This window comes from Magnolia sinica, chromosome 6 (assembly GCF_029962835.1).
Source record: "Magnolia sinica isolate HGM2019 chromosome 6, MsV1, whole genome shotgun sequence".
NCBI lineage: Eukaryota > Viridiplantae > Streptophyta > Magnoliopsida > Magnoliales > Magnoliaceae > Magnolia > Magnolia sinica.
Genome location: NC_080578.1, coordinates 19,635,939 through 19,662,316, shown reverse-complemented (window position 1 = coordinate 19,662,316; position 26,378 = coordinate 19,635,939). Strand labels below are relative to the sequence as shown.

At 41.7% G+C, this 26,378-nt stretch overlaps 1 protein-coding gene across 5 annotated transcripts; it reads left to right on the top strand.

Moving 5' to 3' along the window:
- Positions 1 to 26,378, top strand: LOC131248466 (uncharacterized). Of its 5 annotated transcripts, XR_009172251.1 has the most exons (8): positions 1 to 254; positions 345 to 535; positions 2,809 to 2,916; positions 3,014 to 4,263; positions 18,710 to 18,786; positions 24,612 to 24,765; positions 25,549 to 25,975; positions 26,115 to 26,378. XR_009172251.1 is itself a non-coding variant. In XM_058248742.1 (7 exons), exons 1-7 carry the CDS (start codon positions 8 to 10, stop codon positions 25,553 to 25,555), a joined length of 2,034 nt encoding a protein of 677 aa, XP_058104725.1. In that variant the 5' UTR covers positions 1 to 7; the 3' UTR covers positions 25,556 to 26,378. The 5 variants fall into 5 exon arrangements, 4 of the variants coding, with proteins under 4 accessions (XP_058104725.1, XP_058104724.1, XP_058104723.1 ...); XM_058248742.1 differs by having other exon boundaries at positions 25,549 to 26,378; XM_058248741.1 differs by lacking the exons at positions 25,549 to 25,975; positions 26,115 to 26,378 and adding an exon at positions 24,865 to 25,448 and having other exon boundaries at positions 18,710 to 18,782; positions 24,608 to 24,765.

The window sequence follows — 26,378 nt, the reverse complement described above, 5'->3', positions numbered from 1 at the left end:
AGTTTAAATGCAGTTACGCTACAAGGCGCAAGTTAGCGAAAACCAGAAAAGACAAGGCTTCCATTGCACGCTTGCCCGTCCGTGCTGCGGACCACAGAATCAACGGCAATCGAGCGCCGGATTTGAAAAACCAAAACAGATCCCTTCCCCTTTCCCCATCTCCATGGCCCCTCCTCTCTCCACATCCCTCGCATGGGCATGGGTTCTTGAAGCCCTATCCAACATCAAAGAAGCAGACACCGGCCTCCTCCATGGTACCATACATGCACCCATACATGCATACACACATATATACATGCATAGGAAAGACCTTCCGCTCACCATCTTCTTCTTCTTCATTCCAGCTTTGATGAATGCCGTTCCGGACTTGTCGTCATCACTCAACGCCTGCAAAACCGCTAGAGAAAGGGTTTCTTTGAGATATTTGGAGGAATGGATGGTTTCTAATTCTACAAATGCGAGCAGTGATGCTTCGGACATCAACATATCCATGGATTTTGGTTCGGATGTCGACGCCCTTGATGTCCTCAATGAGGTAAATTATCCAAAGAATCCCTTTTTTTCAATGAACGGTTTGGATTTTAGCACGTGTTTTCTAAACAACCCTAGGTCGTTTATCATGTGGTGTCGATAGTGAGGAATTGTTTTGATGGCGATTATAACTCCATCCATGAGAATAGTAGGACTAGAATCCTGCTTGGGGCTGGTTATCAGGCGGGTCCCGCCGCGCATGTGCCCTAGACTGTGAATCAGGCCAGTCTGCTCGTCAGGTTGGTCGGGCTTGGATGCTGAATGTGGACTGTTCGTGAAGTTTTTCTTAGGGGCCATTTTCTTTTGCATGTGTTGTTGAGAGTCATCTACGGTTCTTGTGTGTCCATTGGAGGGGGTGGGCCGGTGGGCCACGCTAGAATTTAAATTTTATTTTTGTTTACTATTTTAGTAGTTTGAGTGTGGTTTGTGAATAGAGTAAGCATGTTAAAACTAATATCATTATTAGAAAAGATAACTAGGAGTTGGGTCCCACATTTGAGTTGTTTAGTTATAGTAGGATCTGGTTAAAAAGAAAAAAGAAAAAAGAAAAAAAGCTTTATATATACATGGATATGTAGAGGATATGAGTTTTAGAGCAAGAAAAAAAATACTTTTTTGTTTCTCATACGATATTTCTCTATGTTCAATGGTTCATCCTTGTGTGAGAGTATGGAGTTTATTCCTTGGTGTTGTGCTTTTTGTTTGAAGGGTTATATGGAAATAAGTTACTCTCCAGCGATTGCATAAGTGACCGACTAGTGCATGAGTGTCAACATGTCTGCCGACTACCACATCCAACCTGCCCAAAGGTTGGCCTAGCTATTTGGAATAAGTTTTGTCAATATAGACCCCACTACGCTGGTGGTCTTAGCTCGTTGAGTGCAAGTTCTTGGCTTGGTGACTGGAAATGTGTGTGTTGAATCTTGTTGTATTGGTTTTTCAAGATTAACATGTGGCTCCTGCTTGATTAACAGACAAACCTGATTTTGGGCCAAGGTGAATATTTGGTGGGACCCGCTTGCTGAACAGCCTAGATATTGAACATGTTTTCCTCACTAACACGGGCGCCCGCCAAATCCTGCACTCTCAAGTTGCCTGAGCAAGGCTCTTTCATGTTTCATTCACATAGATGGGACATCTTGTTTTGGAACAACTCAAGCCCATGAAAACCAATGAAATCTAGGTGGGAGAGATGTAGGAACTTTTGTTGATGATCTGCATTTGATGTGCTTTCTTCACATCCAATTGATTGTTGGGTCATCGCTCTTCTTCAAGGGCAATAGGAAGAATGTATGCATTTCATGACAGTGATCTTTGCTAATGGTTCCAACCCATGGCTCAGTGGTAGATAGAGTGCGTTTCAACATTGATTTCATGGGTTCGAGTGCCATGATATCTTTCAAAAATAAAAATAAAAAATCTTTGCTAATGGTTGCAAGGGCCCTCTATGGACCCTATAGGTCCACTTGCAGTTTTATTTTGATCTAAAGCCTTGATCCCTTCACGGGTTACTTCAAACGAAGTTGAGAAGTTGCCTCCGTAGAAGTTTTGTGCTCTCTATTTCATAGTATGTCACTTTAGGAAAGATGTGGAAAGATGCAACTGAAACTATTAAAAAAAAAGTGTTATTGAATTTAGCCACATTTTTCATATGAAAATAAGGAATGACATATTTCTCCTCTCGGATGATTAGAATCAGTTATGATTATATAGTTGCCACACCCAGTGAAAAAAGAAAAAAAAAAAAAAATAATAAAAAAAATCATGTTATGTGATCTTCAAGTGAAGGGCATGCTCCAGTGCTTTAGCATGTTTGGCGGTACTCTAAAAATTCAACAAGTTGATCTGACTCAGCTTGGTCAAGACTTGCCTCCAAATTCAGGGAACAGCTTGGTTCAAAAGCTGGTCACATTTTGAATTTTGTGATATGTTGTTCACAGTTTCATCAAATCATTTCTGAGTTAACCAAGTCCATGCTTATCTTTTTGCAGATGACTTGGTGAAAATCAAGACTTGCTAATTTTTTTCTCTTTTCGTTTGATTCCTTTATTTCCACTTTGACTCGGGCACATTGACTTGCATGGGTCTTTGGCCAATTCCCAAGTCGACGTTTGAACAATGATTTGGTGTTTTTGTAATTCTTCCACTTCTTTCAATTGGGATTTTGTGCCTTTTCTTTTCAATATGGATTTTGGAGGTAGATTACATTCTCCTTGTGGATATTTAAAAAGAAATGGTTTAGGAATTTTATTTGAATTGTATATTATCTTCCATCAGATAGTGACATCAAGTGACCTGGGGAAGTGTGGTGCTGAGTTGAAAGAAGGCCTTAGCCAGTTTATTCTCCGAAAGAGAGCTGCTCTGCCGAAATATGTCATACAAAAGGTATCACAAACTCTTTAATTTCCGTATTTTAGGGAAAGAACCAATATCTCAGCTCTCTTTACCATTCATCTCGCCATCTATTGGTTTTTACCATCAGCTGAAGGATTCAGTTATTGAAGAATGTCGTCTCTCTGCCCCATCCATGAAGAAAAGAATTTCTGCAGACAACAGTAACGAAAATGATACTGCAAAGAGGCTTAAGTTCAGTACCACTAATGATGAAATTCAACAATTAGAACAGAATTCTACTGCAACAGCTCTTGAAAATGGGAAGGAAGTCTTGCAAGATCCTCCTGAATTACCTCTAAATGGTGATTTGGAAACCACACATCAGGTTGCCCCCCAAAATATTTGTGTTGATCAAGCCAAAGATGGTGGTGAGAATGGTGTGCTACCGGAAAGTGGTGAGAATGGTGTGCTGCCGGAAACACCAAGCAGCAGAGATGGGGGTCATGATACAAGTCATAATGATGAGACATTTGCTGCCAAGAAGCACATGTTTCTGAGCTCTCAGGGCCCAGTAACTCATGATTCTCTGGCGGCAGATTGGACAGAACAGAAGTTTTGTGTAAAGTGTGAGGAAGGAGGTGAGCTATTGATTTGTAGTGGTAACAGCTGTCCAGTAACAGTTCATGAGAGCTGCCTTGGCTCATCTGTTAGTTTCGAGGATGATGGCAACTTTTACTGCCCTTTCTGTTTATATACACGAGCGCATGCAGCATACCGCAAAGCCAAGCAGAAGGCTTCCCTGGCAAGGAAAGCTCTATCTGCCTTCATGGGTGGGGATACAGTGCATCGGAACCGACAGAAACAACCACCTGAAAAAGTTTCAACAAAACCAAAGGAATCAAGAACCATGGGAGCCAACTGTCCTGATAGGATTCACGCTGATCAGCAACACAGAGATATTATTGACAATCATCACTGTGTGAGAGTAGCCGAAAGCCATCATACGACAAAGGCTGCAGTTGACTGTAATGATGCCAATGTGTCATGTAGAGAAGTGGAGGCATCTCTAACTGGTGAGGTAGACGGTGTTTCCATAACCAAAGGCAATGCAGAGATGGCAGTCGGCCATCAAGGTGTGAGTGGGGTGAAGCATCAGAAGCAAACCGAAACTGTCACTGACTGTAATGTTCGTAATTCTCCCAGTAGAGAAGCAGAGAGTTCTCCAATCAGTGAGAAGCGTACCAGGGGCAGAAGAAAAGGTGCACCCAGACTTCATATTTTTGATCAAGCGGACCCTAGTCTGCCAAATATTGATGCTGAGGAAACTACAAGAAACCAGAATGGAGAGGACCTCTCCTCTGACAAGCCTCCAAAACGCCGAAGGCCTGCTAAGCGCTAGTAAGTTATTGATATTCGAGATGTCTAGAGTGATCTATATTTCTTATGTGATTTATAGTTTATCTTAATTACAAATAGTGATTATTTCTTCTTGTTTCATCATCCTCTAGAGGTACATCCTTGAAAACTGAAAAGCTTCATTCAAATTAATGGATCAAATGTTTATTTTCCTTGCTTGAAGTTATTGGTTATACAGAACTTGCATTCACTTTATTTGTCATATTGAACATAGCTTCCAAGGTTTTTCCCTCTCTGATGAATGAGAAACCTTACATAAAAAAGTCTCCAATAAAAAGCTATAGCATTCACAATGTCATTCACATTTCTGCTCGCATGCTCAAACAAACCGTTTAAACTTGAGGACGGGTCATGAATTTCATTGAAGAATTGAAATGCCTAGTATCAGATAAAGGTTGGAATCCCAGCCAACAGAACCTCCAAAAATTCTAATTCTGTCCCTAACTAGCTCATTTGCGTTTCCCACCCCATCTAGCTTGAGATCTTCCACATGTTTCCCTACTCATCGACAATTACACTCCCAACCCCGATAGGCTTGGATTGCTTATCGACAACTGATAAAAGTTTCAAAGATCCATGCAATCTACATTTCCACTTTGAAACCTTTTTGTTCTTTTTGGCAGGGTCTCAATCTCCATGATCCTTCTCTATTTTCAAAAGATAGGTTCCCAACTTCTAGGAACCTATGATATTGTAGACACGCCACCCGATACAATGGTCCGCAAAATTGTGTGATAGTACCAGACTAGGAGGATTGCCTATTGACAACCAATCAAAGTTTCAAAAAATCCATATAGTCTGTAGTTCCACTTTGAAACCTTTTTGTCCTTTTTGGTTCACTCTAAATCTCCATGATCCTTCTCTATGCTCCAAAGGAAGCTGAACCTGCAGTATTGTAGACACACTGCCATACACAAAGGTCCACAAAATTGTGACCAGATAGGATTACGAGGGCCCACTCCAATACTCTCATTTCTCACAAGAATTAAGCCTTAGGACCAAAGTGTACCGTAGTGGTAATGGTGGGCGTAACGGTGCCCAAGGATACACCGAATCGGTGTAACGGCCGATATAGGGGGTGTAATGGGTGATACGCCCTTGTATCGGTCAATTTTTATTTTTGCTAAAAAAAATCTAGAAAATCTGGAAAATTGTAAATATTCCAAATATGCATTCATTTATAATTTTGAACATGTTTATGGTAGTGTAACGGTCCAGTCTTTGGTAAGAATGATGTATCAGGCCGTCTACTAAATTTATGAATTTGACAACCTAGAATTGAATGCAGACCTTTTATATTTCAGCAGCCATAGCAACAGTTTTAGAAAAAGAAGAAGAAAAATATGTTTTTTTTTTTTTTTTTTTTTTTTCCTGTGTTTTTTCAGGGTTATTGTGGGTAGCGACTGTTGTAGAGACCGTAATGGCCATTATGCCTTGTAGGCCCCATAACGCCTGCTACGGTTCATTTTTTTTTTCTGAACCTCCCCATTTCAGCTAGAGGTGGGCATCAAGCCGAGTCGAGTCGAGGTGGGCGAAGCTTGGCTTGGCTTGTCCATGATGTACTCGAGTTCGAGCTCGAGCTTGGCCTCGAGCTCAACATTGAAGCTTGGCTTGTTTGCCAAAGCTGTCGAGTCGAGTTCAAGTCGAGCTAGTGGTTCGAGTCGAGTCGAGCTCGAGCTTGTTGGGTGAGAGAGTAATGGATTCTGTTCTTGATCCTCCTCCATTGATGAAAAATTCAAAAATCTTAAGAGAATCAAAGCAAAACCCGATGAAAAAACCAAACAAAGCTTCGAATCGGATGAGGAAACCTGTAAGAATCGATTTGTTCTTGATCTTCTTCCACCAGCAGAAATCCAAGTACCAGAAAAGAAACAGACCAGAACACAGATCAGAAATCCAAGTAAAGAGCTCTAGCCAATCAGATCATTGGATTTCCTTGAAGCTCTAACAAATCTGAGAAGAACCCATCTCGAATTTCTTGGGTTTCTCGCCTAAGAAGTAGATCTCAAGAGATAGAAATCATACTATTGTTGGAGCTGAAATGAAAACTAGTGGCGGTGGTCGGGGTGGGCGTGCGGCTGGCAGTGGGCAGAGAAAGAGAAGAAAGGGAAAGGGAAGGGGGTGCGTGCGGTCGGGTAGAGACTCTAGGGTTTGTTTTTTATTTTTTTATTTTTAAGTTTAAACTTAAAACTTATATTAATATAATATATATATAATATTTAATATTTAATATATTTATTAATCGAGCCGAGTCGAGCTCGAGTTCGAACTTCGAGTCGAGTTGAAATGCCCCCTGGTCGAACTTAGCTTGAACTCAACTCGAGCTTCAAATAATTAGCTTGGCTCGGCTCGAATCGGCCATTCAAGCCGAGTCAATCCGAGCTGACTCGAGCGAGCTTTTCGAGCTAGCTTGACTCATGAACAGCCCTAATTTCAGCCCCGTATTGCGTAACGACCGATACAAAACGATTTGGGACACCTTGCTCAGGACCCACCCAATCTGCCAGATTCTACCGAAATAAAGGTGTTGGGATGATGTAGGAATGCAATAGTCTACATGTGTCGGGCCCCACGTGTCGAACCATTTGTCCAAGATGGGTCCCTGGCCAGTGTGTGGGAATCAGCTTTCCGCCGACACACGACCTCATTTTTGGCATGTTTTTTTACCTCCCTCCCATAATAACTACCATTTTTTATTCCCAAACCACCTCTTTATTAATCTCTATTTGTAAGAAATTAGCATATGACAGTATTTAAAAAACAACCACCCTCCCATAATAACTATCATTTTAGATTGGTAAACCGCCTCTCCATTTATCTCTATTTCTAGGAAATTAACATGTGGCACCACGGTATTAAAAAACGGTTATGTGGCCATTATGTAACAGTGACGTTGGGAGCCGTTATGTGATACAGGGCTGTGATGGCTATTCTAAAAAAATGGTCTGTAATGGCCGATATGGGCCTGTAATGGTCCGATGCAGAGTCAATACATTTTCTTCAATTTGTTTCACCATTGTAGGATCCTTTTGGCTGTTATAGCCCATATCATAACAGCCATAAGGCTAGCCATTACGGCCACTTATTGAATATCTTGTGTGGCACTTCCCATGCTTTCACCCTTGAAAGAAGTCCCAAATCCAACCAATAGCCTTATGAGGAGGTGACATGTGTCCCTTTGTATCCATGGATAAATAAGGTGATGCAACATGTCCTTAGCCCTCCACCTTGACCCAAATTTCTCAAACAACCACCCATGTCATCTATAAATAGGTACATGCACCCTATTTCTCAAGAAAGAAATGCTAGATGCTTTAGAAATGAAAGAAAATCGGTGGAGGGTACCTCTCATACTCATAGGGCTAGGATGTTGGCTGTTGAATGAGCTTCCTATGTATCTAAATTAAGGGAATGTAATCTTGAGTTTCTTGGCTAGCCCTTGGGTCGCTCTCTTTGCATCCCCTTTGTAGTTTTTGCTTTTCTTTTCAATAAAATTTGAGTTTTCTGTTAAAAAAGAAAGAAAGCAATAATTCAAAAAGCTTGAATCCTTCAAAGTAGAGACTACACACACTTGCTGGTGGAGAAGGTACCTCAAACCTTCCTCATCTGTAACTCATCTGTAACCGAGGGTCATTCAGTCAAAATCAAAGATATTAATTTGACCTTCGGGGTTACGTGGCTCTACAGACACTTGCCTTTTGTAATTTTGAGATTTGTTGGCTACTTGGCTAGTGGCGACTCCCTCAATTTTTACTTTTGTCGAATTTCCATCGATGATCTTGTTGGTCCATTATATAGATATATAGAACACATGTGAAGCTCTTAAAACCATTCAGTGAGAGAAGAATTATCACAAGAAAGTGGGAAGCTAAGTATCCATGGCAAGCCACATTATGTGTTTGATCATTGACCCATTATTATCTCATCTAGGATTTGTTGGGTCTGATTCCTTTTAGATTCAAGTTGATGTGGATAGAGGAAGGTTTCGTGCAAAGGGTTGAGAAATGGTGCGTAGAGTTTTAGGTAGAAAGGGAGTGTCGAAGGTTGATGCGGAAACCTAGATTGCTCAAGGTTAAACTTAGTGGAACAAAAACTACTTGGAAGTATTGAGGAGGTATGTCCACACTCAATGATATTTAGGGGATTGACGGGAAGGTAGAAGGAGGAGACATTTGACAATGTCAAAAACCAAAGAATCAAGTTTCATAATAAATTTGAAAGAAAAGCAAAAGGAAGAAGAAATTATTTGGCACCAAAAGTCAAGAGCCCTCTAGCTCAACGAGGGGGAGAAAAATGTGAAAATTTTCCATCATATGGCCAATGTGAGAAGGGTGAATCACGTTTAGAGGTTGATGTAGATTGAAATGAAGTTGAAAAATCTCACGTTTATGAGTGATTGTTGACTTAAAAATTGTTTAAAATGGAGGAATGGTGTTGAGCTTGGACAATCTTGTGTTGAGATTAATCATAGTGGTGACAAAGCAGCCTTATTTCCTAGAGAGACCCATTTGAAGGGGAGATGATGAACTTCATTAAGGGGTTTTATTAGAAAGATAATATTTTGAAGGAATGATATGGGAGCATCCTCTATTGCTGTTATTCTAAAGGACGATGTTTCTAATATGAAAGATTTTGGACCCATTAGCCTAATTGGGAGCCCTTTTATAGGATAACTATTAGACCAACTATGCTTTATGGGGCAGAATGTTGGGCAGTTAAGGAACAACATGTTCATAGGATGAGTGTAGTTGAGATGGATGAGATGCAAGACAAGGATAGAATTAGAAATCAATGCATTCGAGGGAATTTAGGAGTGGCACTGATAGGTAATAAGATGAGGGAAAGAAGATTAAATGGTTTGGTCATGTGCAACAGAAATCAAGAATTGTGTAAGTTAGGAGCATGGTGTGCCGTAGCAGCCATTATGTAAAGGTATGACAACCGTTACACGTTATAGGGTCGTAACGACCATAATGGCCGTTAGGAAAAAGAAGAAGAAGAAGACTCGTAACGGCAGCAACGGTCCATTACAGGGCCGATACTGGTTTTTCAGATTTTTTTTTTTTTTTTTTAAAGGAAAAGAAAAGAAGAAGAGATCGTAACGGCCGTTACGAGAGCTGTAATTGACTATTAGAACTTGTATCGTAAACATAATGGTGGTGGCCGTTACGACCATCGTTACCAGCATGGAATACCTTAGAGTAGGAGTGAGTTTGTACAAGTTGAATGTTCTAAAATGGTAAGGAGAAGGCCCAAAATGATGTCGGTGGATGTAGTAAGAAAAGACGATAACCTATGGTTTGACTGAAGTTATGGCCCTTGATAGAGTGGAATGGAGGAAAATGATTCATGTAGTTGACTCTAGTTAGTTGGGATAGGGCTTAGATGATGATGATGATGATGATGATAATGATGAGTCTAATTGGGAGTGCGTACAAAATCCATGCCAAAATGCTTGTCTTTCATCTTTAAAGGATGTTAGGTTCCATCTCTACTTCCCATGGGGCTATTTTAAGGGTGATAGATTTTGGATAATGTCTTGGTTTCTCATGAGCGTATTGACTCTAGGCATAAAGTAGGATTGCTTGGTTTTCTTTGCAAAATAGATTTGGAAAAGGCTGATTTCATATCAACTAAGAGTTAATGGAATAAATGCTCAATATGTTAGGTTTTGATCAGAGGTGGAGAGAATGGATGAAGGAATAGTTATCGCCTGCAAAATTCTCAATGCTCAGGAATGGATTGCCGAAAGGTTTATTCGAAGGACCCCGGGGCCTAAGATGAGGATTTGTTATCTCCTCTTCTGTTAGCAGCTGTGGCAAAGACTTTGAGTAAATTGTTGGAAAGAGTAAAGGAGGGGCTGTTAGGGAGATACAAAATGAATCAATTGGATATTTAAATTCAATTGATTACAAAAGGATTTTCTTAAAAAAAGGATTTTCAAATAATGCATTTACAGTTTGTGGATGACACCTTGATCTTTGTAATGCTGACAAATAGCAGACATCAATTCTTAAATGCATTCTCTGTTGGTTTGATGATCGAAAGTTAATCTCCTAGAAATCAAGCTTTTTTATATTAACTTGGGCAATCGAGATGTGATTGATGTTGCAGAAGTTCTTGGGTGTAAGGTCAATTCTTTCTTTTTACTTAATCCTGGGTTGCCTTGTTGTGTTAGAAGATTGTCGAGAATGAGGAAAAAAAAATACTCATAGCCCTTTTTTATAGCACTTAAGCTAACTACAGGCTAGGGTCCAGCTTGTAGTATCCCCTTTTCAACAATCTCAAACTTGGGGTCCTCCCTCCTTGTGCATGTGACAAGGGACACCAAGCCTCTTATAGGAAGGTTACATGGCAATCACGTAAGGGCTCAAGGGCCACGAACAAACCCTAAAGCTCTGGAGTCGTGAATAATCCACCTATGAGGCATTTGCATAGGAAGGAAACACACTAGTGTTGTCGTCCCAATGGCATTAACACTACAGATACACGCAAACAAGAAAGGATGGCGTTAAGCCTATATACCATGAGCGCAAAATTTCTCCCCAAAAGAAGGGATCATAGGTGTTTAGAGCCACATGACAAGCCCTAGTTAACACCTTGGGCATGTGCAACTTTGTATTCCAACCTACACACAGGCACAAAATCCATTACTCAGATGAATTTCTACATACCAGACTGACAGGAAGGCCTGGTGTTTTTGTCAGGAGGGAAAGTGCACCCCAACGACCATGGTCTTAAGCCAAATTTCATTTTTTTTTCCACCCATGCATCTTTTGGCTATTCAAGAATACACACACGACTTGTTGAGCTCTCATCCTATGTTTTTTCTGCCTAAACCTAGGTGTTAAAGTGTAGGACATTGGCATTTCTCCTTAGCTAGGTGGTATAAACCTCAGAGGACAATATATATATATATATATATATATATATATATATATATATATATATATATATATATATATATATATATATATATATTCCTGAAACAACTACCATTTCATGGTTGCAGAAACCAAGTAAAAAGAGCTACAAAAAGAAAGAAAGAAAGAAAGAAAAGGAAAATACAAAACCACCTAAAACCGCACCCTGGAACAACTTAGGGCATCCAATTAGACAACAACATAAAGACCCGATTAAGCACAACTCAATGTGTTCAATAAATGTGCTCACCATGCAAAAATTTGACCATCATCCAAGGCGCTCATCGCCAAAAGAGGTCCATGATTCATCCAAAATCCATTAAGTACAAATGCGCTGTGTAAGGCACATTTTGATCATCATCGAAGGCATCGTTAGCCAACTAGATCTAAGGATACGCCTAATATCTAATGGCAAAAGGAGTTCTCCCGGACACACCATGGCTAGAAGATGACCTCAATTATCATCAGCCCTTGAAGCTTTTGAAGCTACATAAGACTAGAATCTAAATGGACTATGCACATTGGACATCATATATGATATACAGTAAGATCAAAAGCTTGGTTTTCCTTTTTAATCGAGGGCTTTCTTAGAGGAGATGTAATTAGGGGCTTGTGGTATGTCACCACCTGAAATTTACATATTGTTTTTTTGGAAGGATGCAAATATTAAAAGCCAAAAGGCCAAAAAGCAACAAAGAAAAACACAAAACAGAAAAACAGAAAAAGAAAAAACAATAAACAAAATCAGAAACAGAGAGATAAAACGAAACGAAGAAGAGAAAAAAAATAAGAAAAAGTAAGATCTATACAACTCAAGTTCGGGGCAAGCCTCACCGGACCAAACTAAGGAGAGATGGCCAACAGATTTGAAGGCCTGATACTGGCCTCCCACTCATCAACACCTCACAACATATGGGAGAGGACTCGATCTGGAGAGGATTGAGAATCTTGAAAGGTGCACGAGTTTCGTTCCCTCCAAATGCCCAAAAAAATTGCAAGAATGTACATTAAGTCTGCAATTCAGTAAAACCCCTCCAAAGGGGAAATTTGAATAAGATTTGAGTTTTCTTTCTTTCTTTTTACGAATGATTACTTAGGCTATAAAATAGACACATATTTTGTTACAAAGATATAAGGAGCATTTATGGGACTGATGCAGGACAATTAACCACTTGCTCTAAAAGCTCGAATTGTTAAAGCACGACGAATCAATTCCTTTATATCATAGCCCAGGTCCCACATCTCATGCGTTAGGACCTCGGCCGAACCCTCCTCGTGGGCCCCAAATCACATGGGTATTGCCTCACACGAGCCGCCCACTCTAAGTGTGCCCCTACATCTCACAGGCAACCCCACTTGAGCCCAGTGTGAAAATGCCCCTGCATTAATCACCCTCAGTGAGGAGTCTTGAACACAAGACCTCCCGCTCTGATACCAATTTGATGCAGGACAATTAACCACTTGCTTTAAAAGCTTGAACTGTTAGAGCATGGCGAATCAATTCCTTTATCTCATAGCTTGAGCCCCACATCTCATGGGTTAGGGCCTCGGCCGAACACCCCTTGTAGGCCCCAAATCACATGGGTACCGCCTCAAACGAGACACCCGCCTCACACGAGCCACCTGCCTCACACGGGCCGCCCACCCCGAGTGTGCCCCTGCATCCCACAAGCCGCCCCACTCAAGCCCGGTGTGAAAATGCCCCTGCATTAGGGACCCTACTATTCAAAGGGTTCAATAGAGATTATCTGCTTAAAGAGGCAAATACTTTTCATTAGGAAGTGGTATTACTATTATCAAAGTAGTCTTGTCAGCTATGCGCCTATGCCTATCCACTACATGTTATTTCTGTGCCCAACAAGTATTGTTGGTAAGTGGGAAAAATTGAGATGGGATTTCTAATGGCAAGGGATGGAAGATTGCCTCAAGCATTATTTGTTACTGTTAAAAACCTAACCAATACGTCAAAAACCCTAAGATTGATGAAATCGTCAAGCTAGGCTCTTTAAACAACTGGGATTGTAACTTTCCACCACGCTCCATAGCCAACGTCCATGGTGGCCTACTCTGTGGCATCAATCACTCTGGCCTCTTTTCCGGATAGCCCTTTGCAGGGCATGGAGGTTGCACTCTAGTTATCCAGGTAGCCCGTTGCACTTGGGTAGTTACACTCGGTTGCTTAGGTAGCCCTTTCCACTTGGCGGCTATACTCGGTTGCTCAGGTAGCCCATTCCATGCTGTGGCAGCTTTCACTTTCATTCCAGGTTGCCCTTTCCACAGGTTGCCCCTTTTGTGACTTGAATACAGGATATGGTGCTGGCTCTGATACCAATTGTTAAGAACCTAACCAATACGTTAAAAGCCCCGAGACTGATAAAACACATCAAGCTAGGCTCTTTAAACCACTGGGATCGTAACAATTACATTGGAAGGTACCCTTTCCTACAAATGGGTTGTGTGTGTGTGTTGAAACGTAGGTGTGGGTGGGGGTAACTTTTGGCAATTTGGGAAAGAGAATTCACTAAGGAAGCATGTGGTTTGAACATGCTCAAAGCACGACAATCTCCTCCATGCGTAAAATGCTCAAGGGTCTGGAAAAGATTTTGCTTTGGAAACCTCTTTCGATTGAAGCATTCAGTATGATCTAGGAGACGGGGGCATCATCAAATTTTGGGAAGATGAGGGGTGCGGGATCGTACCTCTCAATATCAAGCAGTGTTTTATGCTACATAGTGTGTAGCTTACACCATGTAGCGTAACTTAGCCTTCATGTTTCGTAGGCGTAGCTCACTAAACTAGCTTAAGTCGCATGTAGTCTATGCTTCATGCTGATTATAGTAAGTTACAGGCTATGTAGCCTACAACTACATGATATGTAGCTTATACTGCATGTTATTTTTCACTCAAGCATTAAAATCAATTGGCTAAATCAATTAAAATCAATCACATGGGCGCATGGGTTTTGGGAATATATGGCGACGATGGATCAAGGCATGCATAGGATCAGCCCATTTCTCAGTTCTCGTTAATGGATCACCGCATGGCTTCTTCAAAAGCTCGAGAGGCATCCGTCAAGGCGACCCCCTATCCCCTCTTCTATTTCTTTTAGTTGGTGAAGCCCTCTCGCAGATGCTTACCCGTGGTCAACATGTCGGAATTCTCAAAGGCATTTCTATGCCGGGTGTCCCTACCTCTATTTCTCACATCCAGTTCGCTGATGATACATTAATATTTTCGGAAGCGGCCCCCTCCTATATCGACAATCTTTGCACTTCTCTTATCTACTTTGAGGCAGTTTCGGGTATGAAAGTCAACCTCTCCAAGTCTAAAATCTATGGCGTTAATCTCTCGGATGAAGACTTGTCCTCTTATGCCAATATCTTGGGCTGCTCGCTTCCCCTCCACCTTTGTGGGCCTTCCTCTATCTTTTGGCCCTCCTAAAAATACGTGGGACAGAGTGGTTAACAGATTCCAGAAACTCTTAGCTAGATGGAAATGTCAATACCTCTCCATGGGGGGTCACCTAACGCTTATCAAATCGGCTCTCTCCAATTTACTAGTTCATTTCATGTCTTTATTTTGATGTTCTTCCTCAGTCCTTCAACAGATTGACAGACTTCGTCGTGACTTCCTCTGGTGTGGTAAAGATTCTCAGAAGAAATTTCACCTCTTGGACTGGTATCACGTCTACAAACATTTTCAGGAGGGAGGTGCAAGTATCAGAAACTTGAAATCCATGAATCGTGCGCTTCTTGGCAAATGGACCTGGAGATTGGCCTCGGTAATGATGCCCTCTGGAATTCTATTATCAAAGGAAAATATGGCACTTCTCAAGGCAACTGGTGGACCAAGGATTCTACGTCCTATAGAGCCTCCTCTGTTTGGAAAGGGATCGTAAGAGCTAAGAAGGAAGTCATTGCCAATACTGGGTCTCGTCTTGGCGATGGTGCTCTCATAAGTTTCTGGGACGATACTTGGGTGGGCGACGCACCTCTCAAATTCGTTTTTCCGAACATCTATCGTCTCAACCCTGATAAATCCATCCCTGTCACTCGCTGCTATGAATTTCATTCAACCGGCATTGTCTGGTCTGTCGAATGCACAAGAAATCTCCACGATTGGGAAGTTGACGAATTTGTGGAGCTTCTCGATCATGTCTCTCAAATGATTTTGAACTTTGCGGTTAAAGATAGGCCGATTTGGCTCAGGGAGAACTCTGGCTCCTTCTCGGTCAGATCTCTCTATTCCCTGCTCAGCCCGTCTCTTGCCCTGTCGGATCTCACGGCTCATTTCATTTGGAAGTACCCGGTCCCTCCTAAATTCATCTGCTTCGCATGGCTAGCTGGAAGGAAACGGATCCTCACTGTTGATAATTTAAGGAAGAGAGGCATGCAAATTGTTAATGTCTGTCTATGTTGCATGAAGGCGGAAGAATCGATTGAACATCTCCTCATTCATTGCCAGTTTATCTCCAACCTTTGGACGAACGCGTTCAGAAAATTCAAGATCAGCACCTATATTCCGCAATCTCCTTCCGCTTTGCTGCCATTTTGGCACGGGATTAAGTTCGGTAAAAACCAAACTCGGGTTTAGCGTGTGACGCTTCTTGCAATCTGGTGGTCAATTTGGGAAGAAAGAAACAACAGGTGTTTCAATGACAAAAGCTCCTCGTTTCATGCTGTCTGGGAGAGGGTTACTAATCTGGTTGTTGAGTGGTCTATTTTAGTTGATGGTCTCTCTAGTCATGACCTTTTGTTTTTAATTTCCTAGTTGTTCTGCTATCTCAGCAGTCCTTTTTGTATCTTTTTTCCCTTTCTTCAATGAATTCTCCTCGTTATCTTTTTAAAAAAAACAATTGGCTAAAAAAAAAAACGAACACAAAATCAATTAATGTTCTCAATGATTTGTTACATTTTTCTAGTTTCACTAAAACTTAGTTCGTGTTTTCAATGATTTTATCAATAACTATGTTAATAAAAATTCGAAAAAAAAGGAAAAAAAAAGCACAATGTTAATCTGTTGTGTAGCTATTTATCTTCATGATTAGTCTTTGCAACCAAACACATCCTTAATTAAAAATCCAGCAGCAGTAATAGCTTATGCTACACGCTATATAGCTTATGCATTATGCTGCAGAGGAGTGAACGCTGCATTGCATGCTTTTCGCTATTTTGAACATTGAAATCAAGTTTGGTTCTCTTCATGGTATGGCATCGGGTATTTATGTCAATGTTAATGAGGTTTTTGAAAGGTTGGCGAGCAAATTGTCAACTTGTCGCTATTTAGAAAGAAACTTAAGGGCGTAGGGGGAAGAGCTAAATGGGCTTCTAGTTTGGCTGGAAGATGTTTGATCTACCGAAAGATTAGAAGGTTTTGAAATGGGAAAGAACGGAAGGTTCTCTGTCAAATCTTTCTATGCTTGTGGATGGAAGGTAGGGAGAGAAGAGGTAGAGTGGCTCCAACAGCTTGGCTTTGTGGTGCGAAGGCACTAGGTTGGAGTGTAAATGTATCAGGTCAATGCACTGGGTCATTGGAGCAAAGACCCAACAATAAGTGTGTCTGACTCCAAAATTTGGATCCAAAAGTTCGACCTGAATTACTAAATGGGTCGGGTTTGGGACCTCTCAAAATTACCCTAACTTGATCCAAAGTAGTTTTTAAATGGGTCCGGATTTGGACATTCTAAAATAGACTCCGACAGCTTGGTTTTGTGGTGCGAAGGTGCTAGATGGGGTGCAAATGTATCAAGTCCATCCAACAGGTCATTGGACCAGACCCGACAATGAGTGGGTCTGAGTTCAAAATTTGGATCCATGGTCTAGGTTTGGGTCCAAAAGTTTGACCTGAATTACTAAATAACCCAACGCAGACCCTAACCCAATCCTGACCCCAGGAAAAGTACTTATTAATCTAAGGAATTCGAAACATTTGGTTTATTAATTAATACTAACCTAGAGCAAGCGGAAGATTAGGAACCTTTGGATGGGATCCAATGGTGGGTAGTAAAGCCATCTTAGATTAGAAATTCAAATCAGTGTTTTGGGATTTGGAGGAAATTATATTGGAATATTACTTGTGTGAAAACTTACTTGTAAATTTCATACCTGACCCTGACCTGACCCAAACCCAATCTCGAGATAAATGGGTCGATCTTTTTACTTGGACTTGACCCAGACCTAACCTGAGTTTTAGTGTATTGGGTCTAGGGCCAAAATTCTGACACAATTATTGAATAGGTTGAGTTTGGGATCCCTCTCAACCCAACCCATTTGCACACCCACTCAGAATTTCTTATTTTGCTTGGCTAGTGGGCCGAAATGGGGTTTTTAAATGATAATTCGTGCAGGAGTAAAACCTGTTAACCTTGATATACATTGACACACCATCCTCTAATGGCTCGAGCTTTTAGAGAAAGTGGTTGTTTGACATGGTATGGGAGTGAAAGGTCTTGTGTTTGAATCCCGGGAGCAACAAATATGCCTCTGTAATATATTCTCCCACGGGGGCCAGGAAAATCAAGTTCGGCCCGTGGACCGGAAAATCAAGCCAGGCCTGTTTATGGTGTGAGTGTCCCTCCACCCTTTGCCCAGTATGTTCCCGTGCGGAGTTCCACCCCACATATTCGGGGGAGTGTTAAAGTCCCCAGATATACATTGATACCCCATGCTCTAAAGGCTCGAGCTTTTAGAGAGTGGTTATTTGACAAAACCGCCATTAGCAGTTGTTGCCTGTGCCTTTAGGACGATGAGACAGCCATTCATTGCTTGCTTTTTTGCATCTGCCATCCATTTGGGATTGTTTCTTCATCAGTTTAGAATTATGTTGGTCATGCCAGCATTGATGTTGATGTTAATGGACGCATGGAACCACAGCCAAATACAAAGCAGAGGGAGGAAGTTAATGGGATATTGGCTTGCGTGTATTTAATGAAGGCACCTTACTTCTTTTTGTTGTTAAACACACACTCTGCTTCTTTTTCATGCTAGACAGAGCCCAGCCTGATATTGTTGAAAGCTGAGTTCAGTTGAGTTCTTATGGGGCTGTAAATATTTCAGTTGTTTTGCTAATAAAAGAAACAGAGCCCAGCCTGATATTGTTGAAAGCTGACTTCAGTTGAGTTCTTATGGGACTGTAAATATTTCAGTTGTTTTAATAATGAAAGGGGGAGGGAACAGTTTGTTTCCTGTGGCATAAGTCATGCTTTGTTCGGATTCAAATTTCCAACATGAATCTGAACAATATGGCATTCCAAACTCATGCTAGGGCGTATGAATGGCAGAAAAGGATTCATGTAGCTGACCCCAGTTTGCTGGCATAAGGCTTAGATGATGATGATGGTTCTTTTTTTCTTTTTTTTCCCCTCTTTTTTCTGCAAGCTTTATTTTCTGTGCATGCTTTCATGGAAAATGTAACTGTTCAATAATGTGCAGGGCAAAATCTGATATTAATTATTATGAATATATATCAATGGTAATCGATGTTCCAATCTGTTTTTTATTTTGCAGTACGAACCCTGCATTTCCATACGCGAGGCGAACTAAACTTCGTTGGACCAAAGAAGAGGAAGAAGCTTTAAAGGCATGTGTACTTTGATGTAGTTGCTACTCCATACCTCATCTAAACAGCACTTAATGAAATAACATGATACAAAGGTTACATAAATATGCACACTCCTAAAATCAGCCCGAGGCTAATAGAAATGCTTACAAAGTTATAGCAAGAAATCTAACCATGGAGCAGCCGTCCTTCAATCAAACCCGTGTCTTTTATATGAATCAAACTGTAGATGGGATCGAAGGAATTGGCATCCTCCATTGGAGGCTCAACTTTGATGGTCCATAGGTACTATTGAAGTAGTAATGTGGCGAGTGATGAAACCTTTACTTGTGGGAGGGTCTTCATCTTTTTTACTTTGAGGTTTTCCGGTTCCCACTATTGTGTATGGTGATTCCAGGAATGTCATAGCTTGGGTGGGGAATGATTTATATGATCCTTGGAAGCTGGCCTACATGTTCGATGAAATTCATATCCTGCCTTCTAGGCTGAACATATTATTTGCCCATGTCGGTCGTGAGGGAAATGAATTGGTGAATGAGCTAAGGGGAAGTGACCTATCATTTTCTAGGCTGTACCACTCCCTTGGTTTTGTTTAATAAAACCTTTTCTTATCTCTCAAATAAGAACTTGGGCATGTTTGATTTTGAGGATTTCTTGAGAAAAGAAAGGGAAAAGTAATGATCATTTCCACCATCAGAGGGAAATAGTGGATTCCAAAACTAGGCTGTGTTTGATTTGCAAGGAAAACTCATGTGAAATCCCATTTTCATTTAATATTTGTTACCTTGTTTCTTGTGTTAGAAAAAAAACGAAATATGGAAGAGCCTAATGATGAGATTGTGGAGTCCACTTTTCCTTGCAAATCAAATAGCGGGAAATTGTCAAATCAAGGGAAATTAATTTCGTTTCTCATGGAATCCTCAAAATCACACACACCCTTAGTATCTTATCTTCTTTCGAAATCCTGCACATGGTTACTTTTGGAAATCGTTGCTGATTTTTATGCTCAAATCCAGCATGTATATTCACAATTTTTGGTTGTGGTTTCTCATTTGCTTCATGGTCTAATTCTAAAAAATGCATCAGCAAGCTTCAAAGAGATTTTCAGGAATCCTGTGATCTCTGATTGGACATTGGAACTGCACTCTATCCATAATTTCTTCATGCATCCATTCTAATTATTTCAATACTTTATCCCAGGCTTGTGCCTCAGCTGACTAATGAGTTCCTGACCGTAGTGCTTATTGTAATTCAAGATTTAAGAATCTACAAACTAGTGTTCTGGGCTTCCAAAGGTCTCTGGTTGAGAAGGGTCTGGTTGAGAGATGCAGTGACGAGGGGATTCTTGTCGAGGGGGACATCAGCCAGGAGGTCGTTAGAACAGGAAAGAGGAAGATCGTTACAAAGAAAAATAAAGGTCAGGGAGAAGATTTACATTGTTTTGGACGGGGCTTGTGGGCTGACAAAGGAAGTCCGGGCCAGGAAACTTACAAAATCAAGGGATGGGGCAAAGGGAAGGGTAAGGGGATAGATTTGAGGGATGATTAGGTATCTACCATCAAGGCTTGGGAGGAGGGGGATTAGACGGCGGTTTGTGGTAGGAGACAAAGCAAAACAATGAGGGGTACAAGCAGTGGAAGAAGGGAGCTAATGGAGCTCCCAACGTTGTTTATTGGGAACCTTCTAGGGATTGGAGGGAGTGGCATCTGGTGAAGGCATTTGGGAATTGCGGAAAGGTCTCATAAGTGATTATCTTGAGGGGCTGCACTTTTGTTTGGATGTCGAACTTCGACGAGGCTAAATGTGGGCTTGCTACATATAATGGGAGGATCTTTCAAGGGAGGAAGTTGTTGGTGAAGATGGGGAGATTCAGCTCAGAGATTGCTAATAAGGGAGCGATTTGTATGAGGGCAAAGGTGGGGAGAATAGGAAGTGGGGTAGTTGAGGGAGGAGATATGGGCGGTGGAGGGAAGGGGGGTCCTTTTGATAGCTTGGTCTCGAGGGGTTTGTGGTCATTTAGTGATGTGGTTTCAAGGGGTATGGTGAGGGGAGAGGGCATAGATGGGGGCGAGGGAAAAGGAGAGGGTGTGAAGGAGGTGAGAAAGGAGGTGCAGAACATCCTTCTGCCGGTTGATTAAAAGGAAGGTGGGTATGGAGTAGCTAGGAGGTTGATGGGCCAACGAATAAGGTTCATCCAAAGAAGTTTTAGGGTGCTGGGATTTCTTTCAAAGGTTGTTAGCAATCTCATTTTGGCCCTATGCCTCCATTGTTGCAGTGAAGGAGTGGCTCACCTTGAATTGTTGGGTGGTGAAGGGGCAAGGGGTCCTAAAGATGCTAAACTGTTCGGAGATGCCTTTGTCAATGAAGTCGGGGGTGGAGATTGATAGGGTCCTGTTGGCTGGGAGCTTGTTTAGGTGCTCAGGTAGAAAGAGGTTTGGTTTCAGCTGTGGGACCTTCCGTTGAAATTGTGGTGTGGAAAATCTTCTAGCGGGTGTGTTTCTGGGAGAGGTGGCTATCGACCCTAATATGGAGGACCTCACTAAGCTCCTGGTGGGACGATTGTGTGTCAGGAATTGTCATTCTTCTTAGGCGCTAGAGTGGGTGAATCTGGTGGTAGGAGATATCAAGCTGTCTATGAAGATGAAGAGAAAGTCGAGTGGAGTTGGAGAAGTTTCGGTGGTCACATGTCGCTTTTTGTTGCATGGGCAGGGAGTAGGTGGGGTTGCGGAGGCGCAACTGTTTGGAGAGAGAGAGAGAGAGAGAGAGAGAGAGAGAGAGAGAGAGAGAGAGAGCTCTGGTTGTCCATGGGATGCAGGAGAACGATAGTGAGTATAGGTGGGAGTGGCAGACAAAGGTCTATCGATTGTCAGCAGGTGTCATTGCTACTCGAATGTGCTCGCCAGACAGGCTAGTGGGAGAGTTGGCTATCGACCCCAATATGGAGGACCTCACTAAGCTCCTGGTGGGACGATTGTGTGTCAGGAATTGTCATTCTTCTTAGGCGCAAGAGTGGGTGAATCTGGTGGTAGGAGATATCAAGCTGTCTATGAAGATGAAGAGAAAGTCGAGTGGAGAGAGAGAGAGAGAGAGAGAGAGAGAGAGAGAGAGAGAGAGAGAGAGAGCTCTGGTTGTCCATGGGAATATCGAGGAGGGAAATGACATGTATTTGACAATGCAGGAGAACGATAGTGAGTATAGGTGGGAGTGGCAGACAAAGGTCTATCGATTGTCAGCAGGTGTCATTGCTACTTGAATGTGCTCGCCAGACAGGCTAGATGGCACTAGCTGCGTGCATGAGTTGGAGGAGGGCAGTGGTGCATTTATGTTGAATGTGATGAGACTCTCGAGTCTTAACAAAATTGGCCTTCAGGTATCATCTTCGATCAACACGTGGAGGAGAGATGGTTCGTCAGAATCCTCTTTGGGGCAAGTGATACGTAGCCCGGAGAGGGATGAGTTTAGTGGGACTTGTGTGAAGGGAGAGGCTCGTGCGATGTCCGAAGCTTTTGTGGTACATGTTGCTCTCTGTTAAGTGATTCCACATGCAAAATTAGGCTTATTTTAGGCCCGGTTAGAAACACTTGCCTTTTCTTCTCCTCTGTGGAGAGGAGCCCTTCCCAAGGAAAGGCTATAGCTAGTGACAGTTTGTGACTCCCTGCAGTGATTGAACCTATGGGTGATGATGGCCTCTGAGCTAGTGGAAGGCGTTCTCTTATTCAATTAGAGTTCCTTATGAGGTGCCTTCAATAGACATGGACAATTTGTGGGATTTGGCAATGGCAGATTTCTCAGCATGGGTGAAGAAAAACAATTAAGTACATCTTACAATGGGGGACATCAGATTCACATGGTCGAATGGTCAGGTTAAGCCTGCCTAGTCCAAGATTGATCGTTTTTTCATTTTGCCCAAATGGCTTGAGTTGTTTCCGTTCATGTCCTAGTGCCCTGTCGTGAGAACCATTTCTGATCACTGCCCAATTTTTCTCAAAGTTGTGGAGGATGATTGGGGTCTGAGACCTTTTAGGTTCGAGCTTGCTTGGCTTGAAGTGGATGACTTTGTGGATTTGGTTAAGGACTGGTGGGCAACTTTTGTGGCTGATGGTTACCTGGGCTTTGTTCTTTGTCAGAAGATGAGGCTTTTAAAAGGGGAGAATGGTAGGTGGAAAAGGGAAATCTATGGTAGGAAGGAATAGGAGACAAGTGCAATTCTTAATGAAGTGCAATTGTCAGACATTGAGGGTCATGGAAGGGGAGAAAGCTAGAATGTAGGCACTCATTTTAGAGTGTAAGAGTTGCCTGAGGGAGGAAGAGATTAAGTGGTGATAACAATCGAGGGCTACCAAGTTGAAGGAGGGGGATAATAATACCAAGTTTTTCTAAGGCCTAGCTAGTGCGAGAGCTAGGTTCAACAAAATTCTTAGTGTGGTGATAGATGGCGTAAGGGAAGAGGAGAAAGGTGAAGGGGGGAGAGGCTATTATTAGTTTTTATCAGCAACTGTTGTTTTTAAGGTTGGATAACATTTCTTTTCAGTCCATTTCAACAGAAGAAGCAGCCTTCCTAGAGCAGCCGGTTTTAGAGGAAGAAATCAAGTTAGTTGTGGATGAGTTGGGGAGGGATAAAGCTGGGACCAGATGGTTTTCCCTTGGCTTATCTCTCTCTCTGTTTATTATTATTATTATTATTATTATTATTATTATTATTATTATTATTTATTTACTTTCTTTTTAAGTCTTTTGGAGCCTAGTTAAGTCTGATGTTGTGGCTTTCATATGGGAGTTCTTCGAGAGCAGTAGGCTTTTGGCAGAGTTGGGTGCATCCTGTATAGTGTTGATTCCGTAGAAAGTGGGTGCAGTTTGAAGGACTTCAAGCCGATAATCTTGCTGGGGGCCTTCTACAAAATTCTAGCCAAAGTCTTATCTTCCCAACTCAAGTCTATTCTCAGGAAGGTCAACTCGAAATATCAAGGTGCTTTTGTGGAAGGAAAGCATATTCCGATAGTGCTTTGATTGCTCAGGAGTATGGACTTGAGGATTAAGGAAAGGTTGTGGCAGCATAGTTTGTAAGCTAGATTTGGAGAAGACGTATGATCACATTGATTGAGATTTTTTGGATTATGCGTTGGGTCGGCTTGAAAGTGGATCTACATTTGTGTTAGCTCAGCCAAGTTCTTGATCCTAGTTAATGGGCCATTTGGCGGTAAAGGAACAACTGATGTTTCAATAATTTGTCAGGGAGCATTTTGGGAGTCTTTAGCAAGGTTTTAAGTAATGTAATTAATTGGACATTGGTATTTGCTGTTACGAGAGGTTGCTCTTTCTCTTGTAGTGTTTGGGATGTATTGTAAGTTTTTGTATTTTGCTGGCCTTTCAGCCTGTTTATCACTAAAAAATGTCATCTTTCAGAAAAAGAACAAAAAAAAGTTATGGGTTCAAAATTAAGTGTTTTGATTATTACTTCCTGGGTTCTAGGTTAAGGATTTCATAGTTAATTAGTTTCCATAGCAAGGTTGTCCAACCCTATTATGGTGATTGTGGAAATGCTACAAAGTTTATGCCATTAGTTTGTTAGGCGTCACCCTCTTTCTTGACTTCCATCTAATTTCAAGAACTCTTCAATTCAGAATGCTGGTCGGTTGACTTGACTCAGTTTGGCCAGATTCATGTACTAACATGGAACCCTAGCCTCATTTTCTGTTTATTGGGTCGATTAGATTTCCAGGTTTTAGGATTAAGAGTATGGGACTGGTGACCTTGCTTTCTTGTGGTGGGTTGGTTTTTATTTTACCTACCTTTTTCCTGCAGATTTTAAGCATTCAAGATTTATTGATTTCTCTTCACTGATGCAGGAAGCAGTGCATAGATATTCAAGAAGTGGTGATAAAAATATTCCATGGACGATGATTTTGGAATCCGGTCACCACGTATTCCACAAAACTCGTACGCAGGTCGACCTCAAGGATAAATGGAGGAATATTACAAGAAAGCAGTCAACAAAAGACCGAAGGTAACTTAAACTATGTCCATGACATACTCGTATGTGCTTATCAAAGTGTTGGTCTACTTTGATTTTATCACTGAATGTCAAAATGCCCATCTCTTCCAGTGGGACGTAAGCTGATCAACTAAAATATATATCTCGGATCCCTTGTCTCTCTTCATGTAAAAACTCAGCCACAGTGTTACATCAAGGGCGTGCAATCCCTGCTCACGGCTCACCTTAGCCATGATCATGTTGTTGAAAACTTCTATCTAAAATCCGTCTACCAGACCTGGAAGCATCAGCCTGAAGCGCAGCTTCTGTAACAACTTGGGCATGTGAGTTCACAGCCGTTGATAGTGTCTCCAGTGGCAACAGCACTTCGTAACATATCCTGTGCAGCTTAAGCTCTCCGCATCTATGCCTGCAAGGGGGTCTCTTTGAGGAGACTCATACATAACTACAAGCCAAGATTGACTTGAACTAGGAAACAGTGGTCTATGCCCACCAATTTCAAGATGGGTGACTCATCATTTGTACCCATGGTATCCATCTATGTATGGCAATTCTGACTTTCTGAGATTTGTACCCCGTTGTCGATGGAACAGAGTCCAATAATTGCATTGATCAGATGATCTTAACCATCTGATTCTGCTTTGTTGTACATGGACTGCTGCTCTTTTTAATTTTAGCCGTCCATTTTATGATCACTGGGACTGGTAATTGGGACAGCCTGTTTTGATGTGTATTTATGCCATGCCATGTATATGGTGGATGAATCATCACTTTCGAATATTGCGGTGCATTCAGACAGTAATCTTGCCAAAGAAAAGTCCCATATCATCTCTCTACCATTGCATGGTCAGCTAAACAATGCTCCTGCCTGGATCTTGCTCCAGCTTGATGCGGTGAGTCTTCTGGAACGATTGGCCATTAATAAGACATGGTCCGTTGGTTCTGTCGTTTCACCAACTTTGGGTCCTTTGAATTGATCAAGTGTACGGCGGGTAGGACGTGGGTCCCATTTGGTTCTGTATGTTTTAGTTGATGTGTACAATTAGAGTCAGAGACGAGAAGTTAGGGGCAAGGAGAGAATAGCGTAATGCAGATCCGCAGAGAGTTGCATGGATAAAATAGCAGATTTCCTTGTAGTTGAGACGGGCGCGCTGGAGATTGTCTGCAAAGCATGCCTTGGCAGATGACTACCAGTTGGATGAGAAGCAGGAAATCTGAAAATGTGAGTTACAGCTACAGATGGGCCTGTTTGGCTGCCACCATAAAATCATTTAATTTTAAATCTGAGATCATGTTGAATGTGGGCTGTTTTCTGTGCATATACTTTTGAAAGGTTCTGTTTCTTCTGCCCCACTGCATAGGTTTCCACTGGGGACACGTGTGCGGAATCATAACCATCCACATGCCGCTGCAGATTGCGAGAGTGATGCCCCAAGTATCAGCCTCATCCAGAGTGTAGGTGGGTTGTACTTGCATTGTGCGGTTGAGGAGAATTTAAAAGACCTCTTGAGATGGGTTATTTTCATTCACATCTGATTTCACGCTGTAATGTAGTAGACTGGTGTAGTTTGTACATACTGCGACCCTGTTTGGGATAAAAGAAATGAGAATATGAATTTGGTAAA

Excerpts from the sequence above, each read along its gene's own strand:
- LOC131248466 (XM_058248741.1), top strand. The coding sequence starts at position 8 with ATGCAGTTACGCTACAAGGCGCAAGTTAGCGAAAACCAGAAAAGACAA. Across the intron at positions 536-2,808 it reads CCCTTGATGTCCTCAATGAG|ATAGTGACATCAAGTGACCT; the intron begins GTAAATTATCCA and ends ATCTTCCATCAG. Across the intron at positions 18,783-24,607 it reads AAGAGGAAGAAGCTTTAAAG|GAAGCAGTGCATAGATATTC; the intron begins GCATGTGTACTT and ends TCACTGATGCAG.